Consider the following 22,189-nt stretch of genomic DNA (forward strand, 5'->3'; position numbering starts at 1 on the left):
TGTTGGGTCAACGTTTGGTTCTGCAGTTGGTCAGTATGTGTGGAAGTATATCCAGACTTGCTCTGCTTCTGGTGCTGTGGGGTCTATTCACAGCTGTTGAAGGTAAGAGAGATATTGCATGATCTATTTAATTTGTACCCTAACCCTAAGTACAGGGTAACAATGAGTAATGACAGTACTTGTTACACTGTACTTACAGGAGTTAGACCTACACAGTAATAAGGACACTGTATTGTAAAGTGTAACCAATTTGTTCACTACAGTTTTAATAGTCAATGAGAATAAACTGTCCTTTTTACTTCACTACTAGTAGCTACTAATTCTCAATCAAACCTATCTCATGAAACAATACACTCACAATCTGTTTTCTTCCTGTTTATAGAGACTCAAGAGACAACATTGGAGACAGGAGGAGCAGATGCCACTCTTCTCTGCCCAAACCAAACACTTACAGTGCATTCGGAAGGTATTCAGACCCATTGACTTTTTCCACATTTTGTTACGTTACAGCCTTATTCTAAAATTGATTAAATAATTTTTCCCCTCATCAATCTACACACAATACCCCATGATGACAAAGCAAAAACAGGTTTTTAGAAATGTTTGCAAATTAATTTTTACTTCAGCCACACCAGAGTTGCTACACTCACCAATGAGTTCCAAACTGCCTCTGGAAGCAACTTCAGCACAATAACTGTTAGTCGGGAGCTTCATGAAATGGGTTTCCATGGCCGAGCAGCTGCACACAAGCCTAAGATCACCATGCGCAATGCGAAGCGTTGGCTGGAGTGGTGTAAAGCTCGCCACCATTGGACTCAGGAGCAGTGCAAACACGTTTTCTGGAGTGATGAATAACACTTCACCATCTGGCAGTCCGACGGACGAATCTGGGTTTGGCGGATGCCAGGAGAACGCTAACTGTGCCAACTGTAAAGTTTGGTGGAGGGGGAATAATGGTCTGGGGTTGTTTTACATGGTTCGGGCTCCTTAGTTCCAGTGAAGGGACATCTTAACGCTACAGCATACAATGACATTCTAGATGATTCTGTGCTTCCAACTTTGTGGCAACAGTTTGGGGAAGGCCTTTTCCTGTTTCAGCATGACAATTCCCCCGTTCACAAAGTGAGGTCCATACAGAAATGGTTTGTCGAGATCGGTGTGGAAGAACTTGACTGGCCTGCACTGAGCCCTGACCTCAACCCCATCGAATACCTTTGGGATGAATTGGAACGCCGACTGCGAGCCAGGCCTAATCGCCCAACATCAGTGCCCGACCTCACTAATGCTCTTGTGGCTGAATGGAAGCAAGTCCCCGCAGCAATGTTCCAACATCTAGTGGAACGCCTTCCCAGCAGGGTGGAGGCTGTTATAGCAGCAAAGGGGGGACCAACTCCATATTAATGTCACACCCTGATCTGTTTCACCTGTCTTTGTGATTGTCTCCACCCCCCTCCAGGTGTCGTCCATCTTCCCCATTATCCCCAGTGTATTTATACCTGTGTTCTCTGTTTGTCTGTTGCCAGTTCGTTTTGTTTCGTCAAGCCTACCAGCGGTTTTCTCCTTGCGCCTGTCTTTCTCAAGTTCCTGTTTTCTAGTTTTCCCGGTTTTCACCATTCTGCCTGGCCTGACCCTGAGCCTGCCTGCCGTTCTGTACTTTTTGGACTCTGATCTGGATTACTGACCCCTGCCTGCCCCTGACCTGTCGTTTGCCTGCACCTTGTTTTTGTTATAAACTTTTTGTTACTTCAACACTGTCTGCATCTGGGTCTTCTCCTGAAACATGATAATTAATGCCCATGTTATTGGAATGAGATGTTCGATGAGCAGGTGTCCACATACTTTTGGTCATGTATTGTAAGTGTTTGGAGTTGTTCCAGGTTATAAATAGGCTATATAATTTCCCCCCAAAATATATAAACATTGATTATTATAAATGTAGGGCCTATAGGTTTGTCTCACCTTTCAAAAAGAATGCAATATAGACAACGTTATTATGAACGTTTAACAGGTTTTTATTTTAACTGGGCCCTATAACAAATACATACTGCTTTAACAACTACTTACCCGTTGAGCAGTGGATGGAGTTAGTGAGAATCACTCAATTCTGTTCTCTGTATGGTGCAAAACATAATCTGCTACACTGACTATCAAATCCGTGTTTAAACTGAACAGACCGGGTGTGATATGTTCCGCCTCTTCGTGAGTGACGTCAGAGAGAGTTAGTCAAGTCAACTGTGGATCAAGTGGACCGTCGGTGGTGCGCAGTTGCATGAGCACTGCAAAACTACAGTATCAAACCCGTTTCTCTACGACCTCTCTCCCTAAAACTATATTTAGGCGACCCCTAGTGGCAATTGTTTGTAACTTTTGTTGGTCTCTTGAGTAGCAGAAGAATAATAATAATATGCCATTTAGCAGACGCTTTTATCCAAAGCGACTTACAGTCATGCGTGCATAATTTTTTTTAATTTTTTTTGTGTATGGGTGGTCCCGGGGATCGAACCCACTACCTTGGCGTTACAAGCGCCGTGCTCTACCAGCTGAGCTACAGAGGACCGCAAAGACGATTCACTTTTAAAGCATTACCAGCAGAAAATGTATGACATATTTAATAAAAACGTACATTACAATATTGTTTAAACATTTTATTTATAAAAGTAGAAAACAAACACACACAACCAAGTACATTACAACATTGTGTATCTTACAGCATTTGATGTATAAAAAGTGAAGAAAGAAAACAACACACACACCATGAAAGTAGTCTACATGATGACATTGTGTAGGTTATAATATTATAACACACACCATGAAAGTAGTCTACATGATGACATTGTGTAGGTTATAATATTATAACACACACCATGAAAGTAGTCTACATGATGACATTGTGTAGGTTATAATATTATAACACACACCATGAAAGTAGTCTACATGATGACATTGTGTAGGTTATAATATTATAACACACACCATGAAAGTAGTCTACATGATGACATTGTGTAGATTATAATATTATAACACACACCATGAAAGTAGTCTACATGATGACATTGTGTAGGTTATAATATTATAACACACACCATGAAAGTAGTCTACATGATGACATTGTGTAGGTTATAATATTATAACACACACCATGAAAGTAGTCTACATGATGACATTGTGTAGGTTATAATATTATAACACACACCATGAAAGTAGTCTACATGATGACATTGTGTAGGTTATAATATTATAACACACACCATGAAAGTAGTCTACATGATGACATTGTGTAGGTTATAATATTATAACACACACCATGAAAGTAGTCTACATGATGACATTGTGTAGGTTATAATATTATAACACACACCATGAAAGTAGTCTACATGATGACATTGTGTAGGTTATAATATTATAACACACACCATGAAAGTAGTCTACATGATGACATTGTGTAGTTTATAATATTACAACATTTGATTTATATTAAAGGGAAGAATAAAACAAGTCTAGTGTGGATTTATCATGTTTCATCATTAACCAACTGCTAAATATATTGACATACACACTGTATTTACACATACAAAAACCAGCAGGCATATCTATGTGTGTCAGCCATTCAGTCCACTATTCAGTACCCACAATGCCTATGGATAGAGACGGTCTCTGAACCACACAGATGTGTGTTAGACAGTGTGGTAGTCACTCAGTTCTCGTAAGACTCTAAAAGGTTCCTAAGATAGAAAAGTCAAAACTGTCAAGTGTTGACAGCTATGGTCTAATACAAACAAATAGCTGACCAAGGTGTTTAAAATACAATTAAAGTGATCATTATACAGTATACTTTTATTTAATCAATTTCAGAATAAGGCTGTAACGTAACAAAATGTGGATAAAGTCAAGGGGTCTGAATACTTTCCGAATGCACTGCATTCTGTATAAAATAAGGTAATTAAAAAATGGACTGAATGTAGTATCCTATATTAGTGACATGATTAACATAACAACAATGCAAATCATTTGCATGTATTCAGTCACCATGACTACCACCACAGAACATCATTCCAGAGCTTCTTGTTGAGAGAATAAAATAAAAGAGGACTTAAACCTACTTCTCTACAACATCTTGTGCTTGTTGCATCATACGCTTGGCTGAGGAGCTGAGGGAGTGTAACCTGAAACACAAAAAGTACATTTTGGAGTGATGTTTAGAATTTAGGGGTTATTGTGACACATTTTAACATTCACAATCATCTCTGTTTCAAGCACTCTACCGGGATGATCAAATAAGGTTGTACAAATACTTACATTTTGAATGGACTGGAGATTGTTGTGGTCCTGAAATAAATTAAAATTGGCAATGATACTGAGAAGAGCCAAATCATCTGTTGTAAAAGTGTACTAATATAACTACTTTGTGGGCATTTACAGTTACATATTCTCCAGGGATGACATTTGATGCTGAAAAACTATTCAATGTTTTCTACTCTATTTCTTACCTACAGTAAGTACAAACACTGTTTACTTGAAATCATAAACTCTACTGTTATTTAGAATATATGTCTTACTGTTAGATTAGACCTCTAGATTTCAGGGTCATCATGTTGAGGGTTGACTGTTGATAGTTCTTCCTGATCTCTGTCATGGGCTGTGGGATTTGGGCTAAAGATTGTTTTTGTAAGTTTGACAATCAATGTGAAAGTAATACTGTATTTTCTCTTTGTCATCTGGACAGTAAAACTTACCTTCTCATTTTATTTCTCTGTTTGCACCACCACTGTGCCACAGCTCCACAGCACACAGCAATGAAACACAGTGAACCCATCACTGCACCAATCACTGTTCGCTTACCTGTGAAAGATGGCAAGATGAGAATGGTACAATTCACAGATAAGAGTGTCAGAGATTAGTTGTGGTCATTAGATGAATTACTTACCACTGATCCTATCACCATCAGTGACCTTAGGTAGACCTAGCACAGAAAATACAGAAACAATACTTCAGAATGACACCAGTATGTTTGATTGTTACTGTAGGCATGTACAGAACCATTTCTCACCAGCAAATGGAGCTTGATTGCTAGCTGGAATAACCATGGATACATTCTTGGTGACACCTCCAGAGAACAGTGACACCATACAGCCAACCCTGGTGTCTTTGTCAGGTAGACTGAATGCTGCCAGCGTGGAAGTTATGGTGACAGTGACAGTTCCATTGGGATGGGTGACATTGGCCATTGAGGAATTTTCTAGAATTTCTCTGTCTTCCCAGTTCACTATAGGAGCAGGTCGTCCAGTAGCAGAACAGGACAGAGTGGTGTGACTGTTGTTGGTTTGTGTGATGAGGAGTGAGGGTCCATACAGCTCTACAGAACAACACCAGACACAGTTCACAGTGAATAAGGACCACAATGATTCCATTTTCATGATTTACTAAATTATTCAATTTAATAAATGGTTGCAAGACATTGGATGTATGATCTGATAAAATGGCTGCCTGAAGTTCTGATGAAGTTTACAGTACATTATGTTATCAGATTTTACCATTGACTTGGAGGCAGGTCGTTCCGCTGATAGGTCCATCTGGAAAGGTGTTAAACAGACACTTGTAGCAGGACTCGTCTCCTCTTGACACTCCTCTGATGATGATAGAGCAGTTCTGCAGTCCCTCGTCTTCAAACTCCACTTTCCCCTTAAAAGGTGGGTTGACATTGGGACCACGTTTACTGTAGGTGGCCACATTTTCATTCGGCCCAGTTGTCAGTTTTTGCCAGGTGACTTGCCGCACGTCTTTGGATTTCATGAGCTCACAGTTTAAGATTGCATCTTCTCCCAGGGTTGCTGTGACAACCTGCTGTGTTCTCACCAACTGAGAGAACCCTGCATGAAGACAGTTACACACTACTTAGTACTTACTATATTACAAACTCACACACACACACACACACACACACACACACACACACACACACACACACACACACACTGGGACCATATTATAAATATATGTATGCACTCACTGTATTGTAAGTTGCTTTGGAGAAAAGCGTCAGCTAAAAGCCATATCTTTAAAAGATATGTTGTACCATTTTGTAGCACAAGGCTTTGTCTTTTTCTTTTTTTGACGATTTATGTTAATATAACGTGCAGGAGGGCCAAAATGTAAATTTAATGATTTAGAGGCAATTTGTGTTACGTTGTGTTATGTTACTTTACGTTGTGTTATGTTATGTTGCGTTATGTAATCTTGTGTTGTGTTGTGTTTTCTTATGTTATGTTATGTTGCGTTATGTTGTGTTGTGTAATGTTATGCAACTGTTTGAATAAAGAAGCGTGAGACAGAAAAACATCTTTGTGTGATGTCATCATAAAATGTGCATAATGTTTCACTTCACTAAAAGCGGACAATGACCACTTTATTATTAGGCAGTTCATCACTTTAGCTAAACCAATCAAAGATGACTTTATAGAGCAGCCATACTCAACTGGCAGGTCGTGGTCCAGATCTGGACCTAGAACGGGGTCAATATAGATCGTGGTCCAGATCCACACCTAGAACGGGGTCAATATAGACCGTGATCCAGATCCACACCTAGAACGGGGTCAATATAGACCGTGGTCCAGATCCACACCTAGAACGGGGTCAATATAGACCGTGGTCCAGATCCACACCTAGAACGGGGTCAATATAGACCGTGGTCCAGATCCACACCTAGAACGGGGTCAATATAGACCGTGGTCCAGATCCACACCTAGAACGGGGTCAATATAGACCGTGGTCCAGATCCACACCTAGAACGGGGTCAATATAGACCGTGGTCCAGATCCACACCTAGAACGGGGTCAATATAGACCGTGGTCCAGATCCACACCTAGAACGGGGTCAATATAGACCGTGGTCCAGATCCACACCTAGAACGGGTCAATATAGACCGTGGGTCCCGAGTCTTTTTTAGACACTCAGTCAGGCTTTCAACTTAATTAGGAAGGTGTTCCTCATATTTGGTATTGTCAGTGTATATACAGGCAGTTTGTGGGACTGGTAACAGGGAAAGACTGACTCTAATGCTGTTTAAATCCAGATCTTGAGGAGAAACGACCACACAGGATTTTTGTACATCTTGCAAGCCAAGGATGACAAGGCTTGGGTGACTGCAGGTCAAGTTGTCCAGTCCCTGTGTCCTTTTGTGGACAACAGGGGGAGGAGGTACCATAGAGCCTGTGCTGGCAGATTAAAGGAGAGTAACACAAAGCATGAGTTTATAAAAAACAACTTTGAATTAAGTTTTTATATGTTTATTCTGTTAGTAGGTGATTGAAATATTTTTGTAATATTTTAAATAAAACATTTTCCTCTAGTGTTATTATGAAAGTGCAAATATTTATAAGGTTAAGACGGGACCGGAGTGCACTTTGATAGCCTATGCAATAACTATTCAAGATACTGGTGATTTCTTGGTTCTTTGAGGTACACTGCATTTTCAGATGACAACAAAAGTATTATGATGAAGTATTCAGACCCCTTCACTTTTTCCACATTTTGTTACGCTACAGAATTTTTCTAAAATTGATTTTTTTATTTAAATCCCTCATCAATCGCCACACAATACCCCATAATGACAAAGCAAAAACAGGTTTTAGAAACTTTTGAAAATGTATTTTTTTTTAAACAGAAATATCACATTTACATAAGTATTCAGACCCCTTTACTCAGTACTATGTTGAAGCACCTTTGGCAGCGATTACAGCCTTGAGTCTTCTTGGGCATGATGCTACAAGCTTGGCACACCTGTATTTGGGGAGTTTATTTGCAGATCCTCTCAAGCTCTGTTGGTTGGATGGGGAGCGTCACTGCACAGCTATATTCAGGTCTCTCCAGAGATGTTCGATCGGGTTCAAGTCCGGGCTCTGGCTGGGCCACTCAAGGACATTCAGAGACTTGTCCCGAAGCCACTCCTGCGTTGTCTTGGCTGTGTGCTTAGGGTCGTTGTCCTGTTGGAAGGTGAACCTTCGCCCCTGTCTGAGGTCCTGAGCGCTCTGGAGCAGGTTTTCATCAAGGATCTCTCTGTGCTTTGCTCCGTCCATCTTTCCCTCTATCCTGACTAGTCTCCCAGTCCCTGCCGCTGAAAAACATCCCCACAGCATGATATTGCCACCACCATGCTTCACTGTAGGGATGGTGCCAGGTTTCCTCCATACGTGACACTTGGCATTCAGGCCAAAGAGTTCAATTTTGATTTCATCAGACCAGAGAATCTTGTTTCTCATAGTCTGAGAGTCCTTTAGGTGCCTTTTGGCAAACTTCAAGCGGGCTGTCATGTGCCTTTCCTGATGAGTGGCTTCTGTCTGGCCACTCTACCATAAAGGCCTGATTGGATGGAGTGCTGCAGAGATGGTTGTCCTTCTGGAAGGTTCTCCCATCTCCACAGAGGAATTCTGGAGCTCTGTCAGAGTGACCATCAGGTTATTGGTTACCTCCCTGACCCATGTCCATTCTCCCTTGAAAATGTTTGGTGCACTTCCCCAGATCTGTGCCTCAACACAATCCTGTCTCGGAGCTCTATGGGCAATTCCTTAGACCTCTTGGCTTGGTTTTTGCTCTGACATGTACTGTCAACTGTGGGACCTTAAATAGACAGGTGTGTACCTTTCAAAATTATGTCCAATCAATTGAATTTACCACAGGTGGACTCCAATCAAGTTGTAGAAACGTTTCAAGGATGATCAATGGAAACAGGATGCACCTGAGCTCACTTTCAAGTCATAGCAATGGGTCTGAATACTTATGTAAATAAGGTATTTCAGTTTTATTTTAAAGAAATTTGGAAAGAAAAATATCTAAAAACTGTTTTTGCTTTGTCCTTATGGGGTATTGTGTGTAGATTGATGAGGAAAAACATTTATTTAATCAATTTTACAATAAATAAATGTGGAAAAAGTGAAGGGGTCTGAATACTTTCCAAACTCATTTTGCACAACGTCACATCCATAACGGAGAATGTCACAACTGTACATTTTCTCTCTAAAGTATATATGACCATTTTTACATGTTCATCATTGTTGTTTTAGTGTGTAGCCAAGCCTTACTTTCAAAGGGGCTATCAGTATTTTACCATAAGACTTTGAGATTCACAGACTTTTGCTAATATGTCCATTCTCCAAAAATTGCCTGTCCATTTCCGTCACATCCGTAACGCAAGTTTTGTTGTTCAGTTACTTCAAAGTGGTATTACTTAGAATTGCGTCATTTTGTGTCTACACTTCCTCTATAGGGTTCTACAAATATACGAATATACAAATATACACATTAAACATTTTCCTTTATGATAAGTCAATTCTGTGAGCCATTTTGTTTCTCATGTTGTGTGTGAATGTCACATCTATAACGCTAGAATTGCCCTGAAGGACTAAACAACTGCATGACTACATATGCAGTATTATATCAATCATTTCAATTCTCATTTTATATGTTTGTCCATTTCAAAGGACTCTTGGAAGACTTGCCCTTGGTGGGCTAAAAGAGATCCTAATAAGATTGATGCTGTAATATGTAACGTTTTGGGCGAGCTGACCAAATTCACATAGAAAAGTGTGTTATAGATCTGTCATTATCATTGAAAGCAAGTCTAAGAAGCGGTATAGCTATTTTATGTGAGCTATTTCTATGCTTCCCGTTTTTAACTTTCATTTTTGCATCTTTTACTTTAGGTTTTGTGAACTAGTTTCAAACAGCTGAAAATACAATATTTTTGGTTATTGAAAATATATTTCACAGCGGTTTAAATGGTACATAGATTCTCTACACTAAACATTGCTTGTTTTGTCATATAAACTGAAATTAAGCGAACTACTCACATTTTTGCAACCAGGAAATGGTGGAGCGATTTCTGCATATTGCACCTTTAAATGAAATAAAATCAACCTCTGAGAACTACACCTCTGAGAACTAACTCAATCAGACAAGTTGGCAAAACTTTGTTCCAACTTAACTAGACAAGTTGGATTAAAGTTCAATCAACTTAAAATCATGTGTTTGATAGATGTTTGTATGGAAATTATTTTGTAGGCTGTTATATTTGTATTACGTTTGAGACAAGTATGTTAATGTTGTACTTAGAGTCCCACTTGACTCCGTTCCAGTTTCAGTTATTATCCAATTAATTGACTGGGCAGTGTTTTTTTTCTATCCTGACAACAAATCCACTTTTTTGCTATATCTGATGTAATGTATCATATGTCAGCTACTGAAATATATATTTAATTGTAAACTGGTCCCTGACAAGTACATTTATTAAAATAAAGTAAAATACATCTTGCAGAGAGACACATTGGGAAATATGTTAATAGAACACATGTATTTTGAGCCAACACAGTATTTTAAGTTGAGATTTTCAGCAAACTCAGATTGTTTTATTCAACTCACAATGAGCAAAACTCTTTGGAATAGTGAAGTATTCCATGTCAGCTCAACAATCTCCCAATTCAAATGTCCAGTCAACTTTTTATGGACTTTTTCTAAATTGCATTTTTTACAATATAGAACAGGAAGATACTGATGTTTGTAAACTGATGGTGACCGGACAGGCCATTCACCAGTAAAAAGGCACCTTAGCTTCAAACAATGTTTAAAATATACAACTTTTCTTTCAATTAATTGTATTCCTTACAGGACTATTTGCAGGTACAACTGATGCATAATAAACCTATACATCTAGTGTAGTTAGCTACATCTCGTAATGAAAGGCAACTCTGAAATTGACAATACAGTATACATTTTAGACCTACAGACCTATCATGTACTTCATATGAAAACTGATGTAACTCACCCTCAGGAAGAAATAGCAGCAGTATAAAAATGTAACTGTTAACAGGAGCCATGGCAGCAATGTGTGGCTAGGTAATATTCCAGCTAGGAACCGTTTTCAAGGGATGCATTGTGGGAGGCATGGATAGTTTAAAAACTAACAAGCTCTGTTATATCAGTTTAAAAAATAATAAACTCTGTTCTGCAACCTTGTTGGCCAATTTTGAATGTGGCTTTGTGTTGGGAACTCCTCCCATAGAGATGAGGACAGTTGCTAGTCTCTCTACAGCTCCTCCTCCAATGAAAGTGAAAGTAAACACAAAACGGTATCAGGAAAAACACAGTTGCAAGGTTGGAGGTAATAACATTATGTATCATCATGCATAGCTAAGTGAATCTAATGGTGAGATTAACTTAACCTATATGAAGGTTTTCCCCTTGTGTGTGTCAGTGCCATTGCTTGCTCAAAGATGTAGCTGTGAAGTAAGTCCCTCCCGACAGCCGTTTGTTGACTGGCCCAGCAAATTGAGTGTGAAACAAAGATGAGGGTGGCGTCTGAACTATGCTCCACACAGCAAGCAGATTTGATTTGAAAGTATATTATACATGTGCAGCCAAATGATCGTGGGAAAGACATGTAAGATATTCATGTGTCTAGGGGGAAATTGACTGTTTGTGTGTGTTGTTTTGAGATTAATTGATACTGTATACAGTTTTTTTCTGTCAAACTCTTGACACTATTTTTTTCTGTCAAATTCTCAGCTACTCTTTAGATGATTTTCCTGCACAGCAGGAAATGCAAACTTGTAGTGTATTAGAAGTTTAAAAAGGCTTCTGAAGTTAGTAATTTCCACTTTAAAATGTCAACATGATTTGCCCTAACGAAAAATGTATCATCCCCTACAAAAAATGTCCATGATTTATAATCCACATTTCCTGTTGCTGAAGGATTATTTTCCTGCTGTAGGAAACTGACTCAAATTAAGATCTTACACCTGTTTAAAGCAAAAGATGGGTACAAAAAAGCTGTCTGCTGGAAAACCTTGGTAGTGTATGGTGAAGTGGGCTGTGGTACTCATTAGAATTTCCTGTATTTTTCAGCTTTTTACCTTCTCATTTAAAACATTGTCTTTGTGTTTATTTCCATGGTTTTTACACCAAAAGGTGATTTACATTACATTACACAACATTTCCACATGCAGAAAGCTATCAATAATGTGTTATCTATCTGAAGTAAAAGTACACAATGATGACAAATGGCAATAGAAATAAGGTAGTTATGATTATTTATTCAATGTTACAGTGAAATACTAACAGCTGATTTTCCAGTGGGAAGCGAAAAACCAGAAACCCATTTAAGGCAATGTGGGATAAACTGGAAAGACAATCGAGCAAGCTCCTGGAAAATACAAAATTCAACATAAACTTTTTAAGTTACTTTAAAGTTTACTAAGGACAGGCCTAGTACTAAAATACTGTACCTTTATTCAAAAGTGAGTTATCACAAAATACATAATTTACAGCCTAATCATCAGACATAGGAACTTTTTTACATAAATTATAAATCAGGGGTAGCCAAAATGGCTCTTAAAGTGGTTGTGCAGGCTTTTTGCTCCAGCCCAGTTCTACCACACCTGATTCAATTGGTAGAGCATGGCGCTTGTAACGCCAGGGTAGTGGGTTCGATCTCCGGGACCACCCATACGTAAAATGTATGCACACATGACTGTAAGTCGCTTTGGATAAAAGTGTCTGCTAAATGGCATATTATTATTATTATTATATTATATTATTCTACTATTCAAGGTTTTGATAAGCAGCTGACTAGTAGAATCGTGTGGTGTAGAACAGTCAGAAGTTACAAATATCACAGCTGAGCTGCAGCAAAGAGTGCTTCCTCTGAAGTTCTATGGCTGAGTTTACACAGGCAGCCTGAGACCCCAAATCTGATTTTTTTTTTTTTGACTGTCCACACTCAGTTTAACATGTGACCCATATCAGATTTAAGAAATTCACACTCTGAAGAAGCACACAGATGCAATTCTCATTTCCTGTCGCTGTTCCTTTACATTTTGGGGTGGTTGTCATGGTAATGTCAGGTGCAAGAACAAAAAAAATCAGATCTGAGCGTTCAGACGGAGGTCGCATATGGAGGATGAGGTTTGTATCAGGATTCTGCTCCACATATGGAGGTGTTATAAATAGGAAGACAAAAGATCAGATTCCATGTGTTTTTTTGCTGTTTACACATTAGGGAAAATAACAGATAGGTATCATATATGCAAATAACTGTCAAAAGATCTGAAATGGGATGCCATAAAGCGTTGTTTACACAGGCAACCCAATTCAGATATATATTTTAACTAATTGGTATTTTGACCAATCAGATCAGGTCTTTTGCCCATAATTGGGAAAAGATCAGAATGGGGGTGCATGTGTAGACGCAGCCCAAGTACCTCAGAAAACCATGAGTGTATGAAAGCCAACATGACATTAGATCGCTCTGGATAAGAGCGTCTGCTAAATGACTAAAATGTAAAATGTAAATTAGATACCATACTTACCTCATCCACCCCAGGAACTCGCAAATGTTTTAGAACATTGTGTATGTAATCTGCTGAATCCCCTGTATGCTTTCTATACTGCAGCTGCTTTCCATGATCAACTGGAAGCATCAATAGATGATGAAGTGTGATGCCTCCCACAATTAATAAATAAATACATAAATACACAAATATATAACATTTAAATAAATAAATAACATGTAAAATATTTGAAATGTGTTACAACTCTCATATCACAGTGATGACCCAAGGTGTAGTGATTAGTATAATAATAATAATTAGGTGTGTGTTTATATTGATCCTATTTCACACAGTGTGTATTATAAGCATGTCTGAATTGGAAATGTTATTTTGTTGCATATCCCAACTCCCCCTGAGACACCAGCCAGGGTGTGCCATTATCAACGGCGACCCTGGAGCAATTAGGGTTAACTGCCTTGCTCAAGTTCAAACTAGCGACCTTTGGGTTACTGGCCCAACGCTCTAACCGCTAGGCGACCGGCCATAGTAGTTCCTGTCCAAACAAAGTCACTAGGTGTGGTGAGGGGCTCAGGCGTTCCAGGGGACATCATCTCTGCAGCAGGCCAAGGCACCTCCAACTGCAAGAGAAACAGAAACTGGTGCCAGTAAAATGTTTCATAATACAGTATTTTCAGACTCCAAGTAACAAAAAAGAAGAGATCAAATACCCCCCCCTCACACACACACACACACACACACACCGAACAGGGATCAGCAGGTTTCCAAGTCAGTTGCTCTGTGTACAGCTTACTTACTTCTACTATAGTGAGAGGTTCAGAATAAAGAGTTTGAATGATACTCCTTGATTCGTTGTTGAAGTAAAATTATTTATATTGTGGCTGTCACGACTTTCTCCAAGCTACCTCCTCTCCTTGTTCGGGGAGGCTTTGGCATTCGTCGTCACCGGTCTTCTAGCCATTGCCGCATCTCATATCATCATTCCTTCTTGTCATTTACACACACCTGGTTCATATCCCCTCATTAGTACTTGTATAAGTGTTCCCTCTGCCCCCTTGTCCTTGTGGGTGATTGTTCTATGTGATGAGAGAGTAGCTCGGTTGAGCTACGTGTATTTTGTATTGCCGGGGTATATTTTCCCTGTGTGCCTGTTTTGCTCCAGTGCGCCTGTATTGCGTACTGGACTGTTTGATGCTATCCTGCGTAACTCTGTTTTCCGGAATAAACTCTGTATTCTGTGATTTACCCTCCTGAGCCTGACTCCTTCCAATCACCCATCACAGAATCACCCACTCGCTATGGAGTCAGCGGGAGAGGAGCGCATGCCTGGAGTCGTGGCACGGGTCCAGGAGCATTCGACGATGCTAGCCAGCATGGGAGAAGCGATGGTTCGGGTTCTCCAGGTTGTCCAACGCCTGGAGAAGAGAGGACCCGATCTGTCGAGACCAGCTGGGCAACCGGATCCAGCCACCCACACCCCAGCATCCAGAGGGATCCATATATCCCGATTACGGGAGTTTGACGGGACAGCTGCTCTCTGCCAGGGATTCCTCCTCCAACTGGAGCTCTACTTCTCCAGCATTAGGCCGGCCCCATCGGAACGGGAGAAGGTGTCCGCCCTCGTCTCCTGCCTCTCGGGGAAAGCCCTGGAGTGGGCCAACGCGGTCTGGAATGAAGGAGGAGCCGCATTGGACAACTACGGGGAGTTCGCTCGCCTCTTTCCGGCTGTCTTTGATCACCCGCCCGAGGGTCGAGAGGTGGGCGAGCGGCTGGTCCACCTGAGGCAGGGGACGAGGACTGCGCAGGACTTTGCCCTGGAGTTCCGGACTCTAGCAGCTGGGTCCGGGTGGAACGAGCGGACCCTCATCGACCACTTCCGGTGCCATCTGCGGGAGAACGTCCGAAGGGAGCTAGCCTGCCGGGACACCATGTTGTCCTTCACGCAACTGGTGGACATGGCCATCCGCTTGGACAACCTGCTGGCGGCCAGAGGACGTCCTGGAGGGGGTCTGCCCGTTCCAACCCCACCCGACTCGGATCACGAACTGATGGAGCTGGGTGGAGCGGCGATCCGAGAGAGCGGCGGACGACAGCGGCAGTGTCACTCTGGTGGCACGAGAAGACATTTCACCGCACGTCGTCGTCAGCGTTCTTTTGGGTCTGGAGGCGGCAGGCAGGGCACTCTCGCGTCACCCCAGGTATCGAACACCCACACTCGTTCAGAGCCCTCTGTTGCAAACTGTACCCTACACATCCACTTTCCTGATTACAGTGTCATGTGTATCCCCGGTCACAGGCTGAAACGGAGGCTATTGAGACATACGTCATCGAGTCCCTGCGCCAGGGGTGTATACGTCCCTCCACTTCGCCTCATTCCTTCGGTGATGGAGTCAATGCATGGGGCACGCTTCTTCACCAAATTAGATATCCGGAGTGCGTACAACCTGGTGCATGTCCGAGAGGGGGATGAGTGGAAGACGGCATTCAGCACAACCACGGGGCATTACGAATACCTGGTGATGCCCTACGGTTTGATGAATGCTCCATCCGTCTTCCAGTCCTTTGTGAACGAGGTGTTTCGGGACATGCTTGGTCGTGGTGTAGTGGTCTACATCGATGACATTCTGGTGTATTCCACTACGCGCTCCGAGCATGTGTCCCTGGTTTGCAAAGTGCTGGCCCGACTGTTGGAAAATGACCTTTATGCCAAGGCAGAAAAGTGTCTGTTTTTCCAACAGTCCGTCACCTTCCTCGGATACCGCATTACCACCTCAGGTGTGGAGATGGAGGGAAATCGCATTTCAGCAATGCGTAATTGTCCGACTCCAACCACGGTTAAGGAGGTGCAGCGCTTTATTGGCTTCACCAACTACTATCTGAGGTTTATCCGGGGCTTTGGCAAGGTCGCAGCTCCCAATACATCTCTGTTGAAGGGTGGGCCGTCCCAGCTCCGCTGGTCTGCTGAGGCTGACAGGGCCTTCAGTAACCTGAGGGGTCTGTTCACCTCAGCCCTGGTACTGGCCCACCCCGATCCATCACTACTGTTCGTAGTGGAGGTGGATGCGTCCGAGGTAGGGATAGGCGCTGTCCTATCTCAACGCTCGGGCACGCCACCCAAGCTCCGCCCCTGTGCCTTCTTCTCCAAGAAGCTGAGCCCGGCGGAGCAGAACTACGACGTTGGTGATCGGGAGCTGTTGGCTGTTGTCAGAGCCCTGACGGTGTGGAGGCATTGGCTCGAAGGGGAGAAACACCCTTTCCTCGTCTGGACGGACCACCGTAACCTGGAGTACATCCGGGCAGCGAGGAGGCTGAACCCTCGCCAGGCCAGGTGGGCCCTATTCTTCACCCAGTTTTATTTCACTCTATCTTACATTCCGGGTACAAAGAACGTGAAGGCAGACGCACTGTCACGGCTGTATGACAAAGTGGAGAGGCCCAGAGACAACACCCCCATACTCCCGGCCTCCTGCATAGTGGCGCCGGTAGTATGGGCGATGGACGTGGATATAGAGCAGGCGTTACACACAGAGCCATCTCCACCTCAGTGTCCAGCTGGGCTGCAGTACGTGCCTGCTCTTGTCCGTGACGTCTGATCTACTGGGCACACACATCCCCCTCCTCTGGTCACCCGGGTATCGGTCGTACAGTGCACTGCCTAACCGGAAAGTACTGGTGGCCTACCTTGGCGAAGGACGTGAGGGTGTATGTCTCCTCCTGCTCGGTGTGCACCCAGAGTAAGGCACCTAGGCACCTCCCAGTGGGTAAGTTACAGCCTTTACCAGTTCCACAACGGCCATGGTCTCACCTAATTATTGATTTCCTGACTGATCTGCCCCTCTCTCAAGGTAACACCACCATCCTGGTCGTTGTGGACCGCTTTTCCAAGGCCTGCCGCCTCCATCCTCTGCACGGTCTCCCCACGGCCCTGCAGACTGCGGGGCCCTGTTTACACACGTCTTCCGGCACTACGGGGTACCAGAGGACATAGTGTCTGACCGGGGTCCCCAGTTCACATCCAAGGTCTGGAAGGCGTTCATGGAACGTCTGGGGGTCTCGGTCAGCCTGACCTCTGGTTTCCACCCCGAGAGTAATGGGCAGGTGGAACAGGTAAATCAGGATGTGGGTAAGTTCCTGCGGTCCTACTGCCAGGACCGGCCGGGGGAGTGGTCTGTGTTCTTGCCATGGGCCGAATATACCCAGAACACTCTCCGTCACTCCTCCACTAACCTAACGCCATTCCAATGTGTTTTAGGTTATCAACCGGTTCTGGCACCGTGGCACCAGAGCCAGACTGAGGTTCCTGCAGTGGATGACTGGTTTCGGCGCATGGAGGAGACGTGGAACGCTACTCACGTCCACCTCCAACGCGCCGTGCATTGTCAGAAGGCCAACGCTGACCGCCACCGCAGTGAGGCCCCGGTCTTTGTACCGGGTGATCGGGTCTGGCTCTCAACCCGGAATCTGCCCCTCCGCCTGCCCTGCCGGAAGCTGAGCCCGCGGTTTGTGGTTTACTAAATTATTCAATTTTGATAAAAGGTTTCAAGACATTGGATGTATGATCTGATAAAATGGCTGCCTGAAATTCTGAAGAAGTTGTTCTGGGTCAATCATTTACAGTACATTATGTTATCAGATTTTACCATTGACTTGGAGGCAGGTCGTTCCGCTGATAGGTCCATCTGGAAAGGTGTTAAACAGACACTTGTAGCAGCACTCGTCTCCTCTTGACACTCCTCTGATGATGATAGAGCAGTTCTGAAGTCCCTCATCTTCAAACTCCACTTTCCCCTTAAAATGTAGGTTGACATTGGGACCACGTTTACTGTAGGTGGCCACAATTTAATTCGCCCCTGGTGTCAATTTTTGCCAGGTTACTTGCTGCACTTCTTTGGGTTTCATGAGTTCACAGTTTAAGACTGCATCTTCTCCCAGGATTGCAGTGACAACCTGCTGTGTTCTCACCAACTGAGAGAGCCCTTCATGAAGACTGTTACACACTACTTAGTACTTACTATATTACAAACTCACACACACACAGTTCGTAGAGCATGGTGCATTGTGGGTTTGATTCCCGCTGGGACCATATTATAAAAAAATGTATGCACTGTATTGTAAGTCACTTTGGAGAAAAGCCATCATTTTATATATTTTGTCACACAGGGCTTTGCCTGTTTCTGTTTTTGACTATTTATGTTAATACAACGTGCAGGAGTGCCAAATTGCCAATTGCCAATTTATGTTATGTTGTGATGTTATGTTATGTTATGTAGTGTTGTGTAACTGTTTGAATAAAGAACAGTGAGACAGAATGAAACATCTTTGTGATGTCATCATAAAATGTGCATAAAGTTTCACTTCACTAAAAGCGGACAATGACCACTTTATTATTAGGCATTTCATCACTTTAGTTAAACCAATCAAAGATGACTTTATAGAGCAGCCATACTCAAATGGCGACCGTGGTCCAGATCTGGACCTAGAACGGGGTCAATACGGGCCGCGGTCTTGGATCCACACCTAGAACGGACTCGATACGGGCCGCGGGTCCGAGATTTTTTTAGGAACTCAGTCAGGCCTTCAACTTACTGCTGTTGATAGCTGCAATAGTAGAATCCACAAGGTGCGATTTCGAAATGTGGTAGTGTATGAGCAGTTTTCCTCTTGTTATGTCATTCCCTGACAGACCTTAGAGAGCTGTTTATAACCAGTCAGAAATAACCAGTTGATCAACTACTAGCCCATGTCAGCTAGATAGGTAAATTATTACCCTATCATAGTACATTATGAGTACATGCATAATGCTGTATAATGCATCATGGGCTTCATAGAAAGTGTTACAGTATAAACAGTATATTCACGGCATTCAGAAAATATTCAGACCCCTTGACTTTTTCCACATTTTGTTACTCTACAGCCTTATTCTAAAATGGACTAAATTAAAATATATATCTCATCAATCTACACACAATTCCCCATAATGACAAAGCGAAAACAGTTGTTTAAATGTTTTTGCAAATGTATTAAAAATAAAAAACGGAAATACTTTATTTACATAAGTATTCAGACCCTTTGCTTTGAGACTCGAAATTGAGCTCAGATGCATCCTGTTTCCATTGATCATCCTTGAGATGTTTCTACAACTTGATTGGAGTCCACCTGTGTTAAATTCGATTGATTGGAGATGATTTGGAAAGGCACACACCTGTCTATATAAGGTCCCACAGTTGACAGTGCATGTCAGAGCAAAAACCAAGCCATGAGGTGGAAGGAATTGTCCGTAGAGCTCCGAGACAGGATTGTGTCGAGGCACAGATCCTGGGAAGGCAACCAAAATATGTCTGCAGCATTGAAGGCCCCCAAGAACACAGTGGCCTCCATCATTCTTAAATGGAAGGAGTTTGGAACCACAAAGACTCTTCTTGGAGTTGGCCGTCCGGCCAAACTGAGCAATCGGGGGAGAAGGGCCTTGGTCAGGGAGGTGACCAAGAACCTGATGGTCACTCTGACAGAGCTCCAGAGTTCCTCTGTGGAGATGGGAGAACCTTCCAGAAGGACAACCATCTCTGCAGCAATCCACCAATCAGGCCTTTATGGTAGAGTGGCCAGACGGAAGCCACTCCTCAGTAAAAGTCACATGACAGCCCGCTTGGAGTTTGCCAAAAGGCACCTAAAGGACTCTCAGACCATGAGAAACAAGATTCTCTGGTCTGATGAAACCAAGATTGAACTCTTTGGCCTGAATGCCAAGTGTCACTTCTGGAGGAAACCTAGCACCATCCCTACGGGGAAGCATGGTGGTGGCAGCATCATGCTGTGGGGATGTTTTTCAGCGGCAGGGACTGGGAGATTAGTCAGGATTGAGGGAAAGATGAACGGAGCAAAGCACAGAGAGATCCTTGATGAAAACCTGCTCAGGACCTCAGACTGGGGCGAAGGTTCACCTTCCAACAGGACAACGACCCTAAGCACACAGCCAAGACAATGCAGGACAAGCTTCGGGACAAGTCTCTGAATGTCCTTGAGTGGCCCAGCCAGAGCCAGAGCCCGAACTTGAACCCGATCGAACATCTGTGGAGAGACCTGAAAATAGCTGTGCAGCGACGCCCCCCATCCAACCTGACAGAGCTTCAGAGGATCTGCAGAGAAGAATGGGAGAAATTCCCTAAATACAGGTGTGCCAAGCTTATAGCGTCATACTCAAGAAGACTCAAGGCTGTAATCGCTGCGAAAGGTGCTTCAACAAAGTACTGAGTAAAGGGTCTGAATACTTATGTAAATGTAATATTTAAGGTACAAACATTTCTGAAAACCAGTTTTATGCTTTGTTATTATGCGATATTGTGTGTAGATTGATGAGGAAAAAAACAATTTAATCGATTTTAGAATAAGGCTGTAACGTAAGAAAATATGAAAAAAGTGAAGGAGTCTGAATACTTTCCGGATTCACTGTATACAATATATAGTGGTGTAGTTCTCAGAATGGCCAGAAGGGGGAGTACAGAACTAGTCTATAATCTAGTCTAGGTACAGTAGGAGGAAGTTATGAATGAAGGGGTTTTTAAACTGACTGCAGTATGGGTTCATGTGTTGATTTATTAAAGTAACATCAACTACAGAACGTGTGGATATCAGTTAATATAAGGAGCTATGGCTATAGATCAATCCTCTTACTTTGTTCACTGATTAAATCATACTTAACCAAACTAACCCTGATTCAGATGACCATCCTACCCATGCTAGATTTGTATTTTATTTTATTTAACCTTTATTTAACAAGGCAGGTCAGTTAAGAATTTGTATTTACAATGACGGCCTACTTGTAAAGCCCCCTCCGCCAAACCCTCCCCTAACCCGGATGACGTTGGGCCAAACCCTCCCCTAACCCGGATGACGTTGGGCCAAACCCTCCCCTAACCCGGACGACGTGGGACCAATTGTGCGCCGCCCTATGAGACTCCCGATCACGGCCGGTTGTGATACAGGCCGGGATCAAACCCGGGTCTGTAGTGACGCCTCTAGACCGCTGCGGCACTCGGGAGCTCTTTATTGGATTATGGAGACGTAATTTATGGATCTGCAGGTAAGGGTGCTCTCGAGCGGCTAGATGTTCTTTACCAATCGGCCATCAGATTTGCCACCAATGCTCCTTATAGGACACATCACTGCACTCTATACTCCTCTGTAAACTGGTCATCTCTGTATACCCGTCGCAAGACCCACTGGTTGATGCTTATTTATAAAACCCTCTTAGGCCTCACTCCCCCCTATCTGAGATACCTACTGCAGCCCTCATCCTCCACATACAACACCCGTTCTGCCAGTCACATTCTGTTAAAGGTCCCCAAAGCACACACATCCCTGGGTCGCTCCTCTTTTCAGTTCGCTTCAGCTGGCGACTGGAACGAGCTGCAAAAACCACTGGACATCTCTTCATTCAAAGACTCAATCATGGACACTCTTACTGACATTTGTGGCTGCTTCGCGTGATGTATTGTTGTCTCTACCTTCTTGCCTTTGTGCTGTTGTCTGTGCCCAATAATGTTTGTACCATGTTTTGTGCTGAAACCATATTGTGCTGCTGCCATGTTGTGTTGCTACCATGTTGTGTTGCTACCATGCTATGTTGTGTTAGTTAGGTCTCTCTTGTCTTGATGTGTTTTGTCCTATATTTTTATTTTTAATCCCAGCCCCCGTACCCGCAGGAGGCCTTTGCCTTTTGGTAGGCCGTCATTGTAAATAATTTGTTCTTAACTGGCATGTCTAATTAAATACAGGTTAAATAAAAAATAAATAGTTAAGTATACAGTTAATACATTGACTTCCACTACATTCATCTGTATATATTTTAGTCTATC

At 42.8% G+C, this 22,189-nt stretch overlaps 1 protein-coding gene across 1 annotated transcript; it reads right to left on the minus strand.

Annotated features, from left to right (window-relative positions):
* Window positions 1–2,638: 2,638 nt before the first annotated feature.
* Window positions 2,639–10,879, minus strand: LOC311109596 (OX-2 membrane glycoprotein-like). The gene is made up of 8 exons (XM_084152525.1): window positions 10,814–10,879; window positions 5,532–5,867; window positions 5,048–5,353; window positions 4,925–4,960; window positions 4,734–4,839; window positions 4,557–4,650; window positions 4,297–4,326; window positions 2,639–4,163 (listed from the first exon to the last, which is right to left on the minus strand). Exons 1-6 carry the CDS (start codon window positions 10,863–10,865, stop codon window positions 4,572–4,574), a joined length of 915 nt encoding a protein of 304 aa, XP_084008651.1. The 5' UTR covers window positions 10,866–10,879; the 3' UTR covers window positions 2,639–4,163; window positions 4,297–4,326; window positions 4,557–4,571.
* Window positions 10,880–22,189: the final 11,310 nt, after the last annotated feature.

This window comes from Coregonus lavaretus, assembly GCF_964263955.1.
Source record: "Coregonus lavaretus genome assembly, chromosome: 35".
NCBI classification, from domain to species: domain Eukaryota; kingdom Metazoa; phylum Chordata; class Actinopteri; order Salmoniformes; family Salmonidae; genus Coregonus; species Coregonus lavaretus.

Coding starts and splice junctions, on each gene's coding strand:
- LOC311109596 (XM_084152525.1), bottom strand. CDS start 10,865: ATGGCTCCTGTTAACAGTTACATTTTTATACTGCTGCTATTTCTTCCT. Junction 5,354..5,531: donor GACCTGCCTCCAAGTCAATG/GTAAAATCTGAT, acceptor GTTGTTCTGTAG/AGCTGTATGGACCCTCACTC. Junction 4,840..4,924: donor TGATGGTGATAGGATCAGTG/GTAAGTAATTCA, acceptor CATCTTTCACAG/GTAAGCGAACAGTGATTGGT.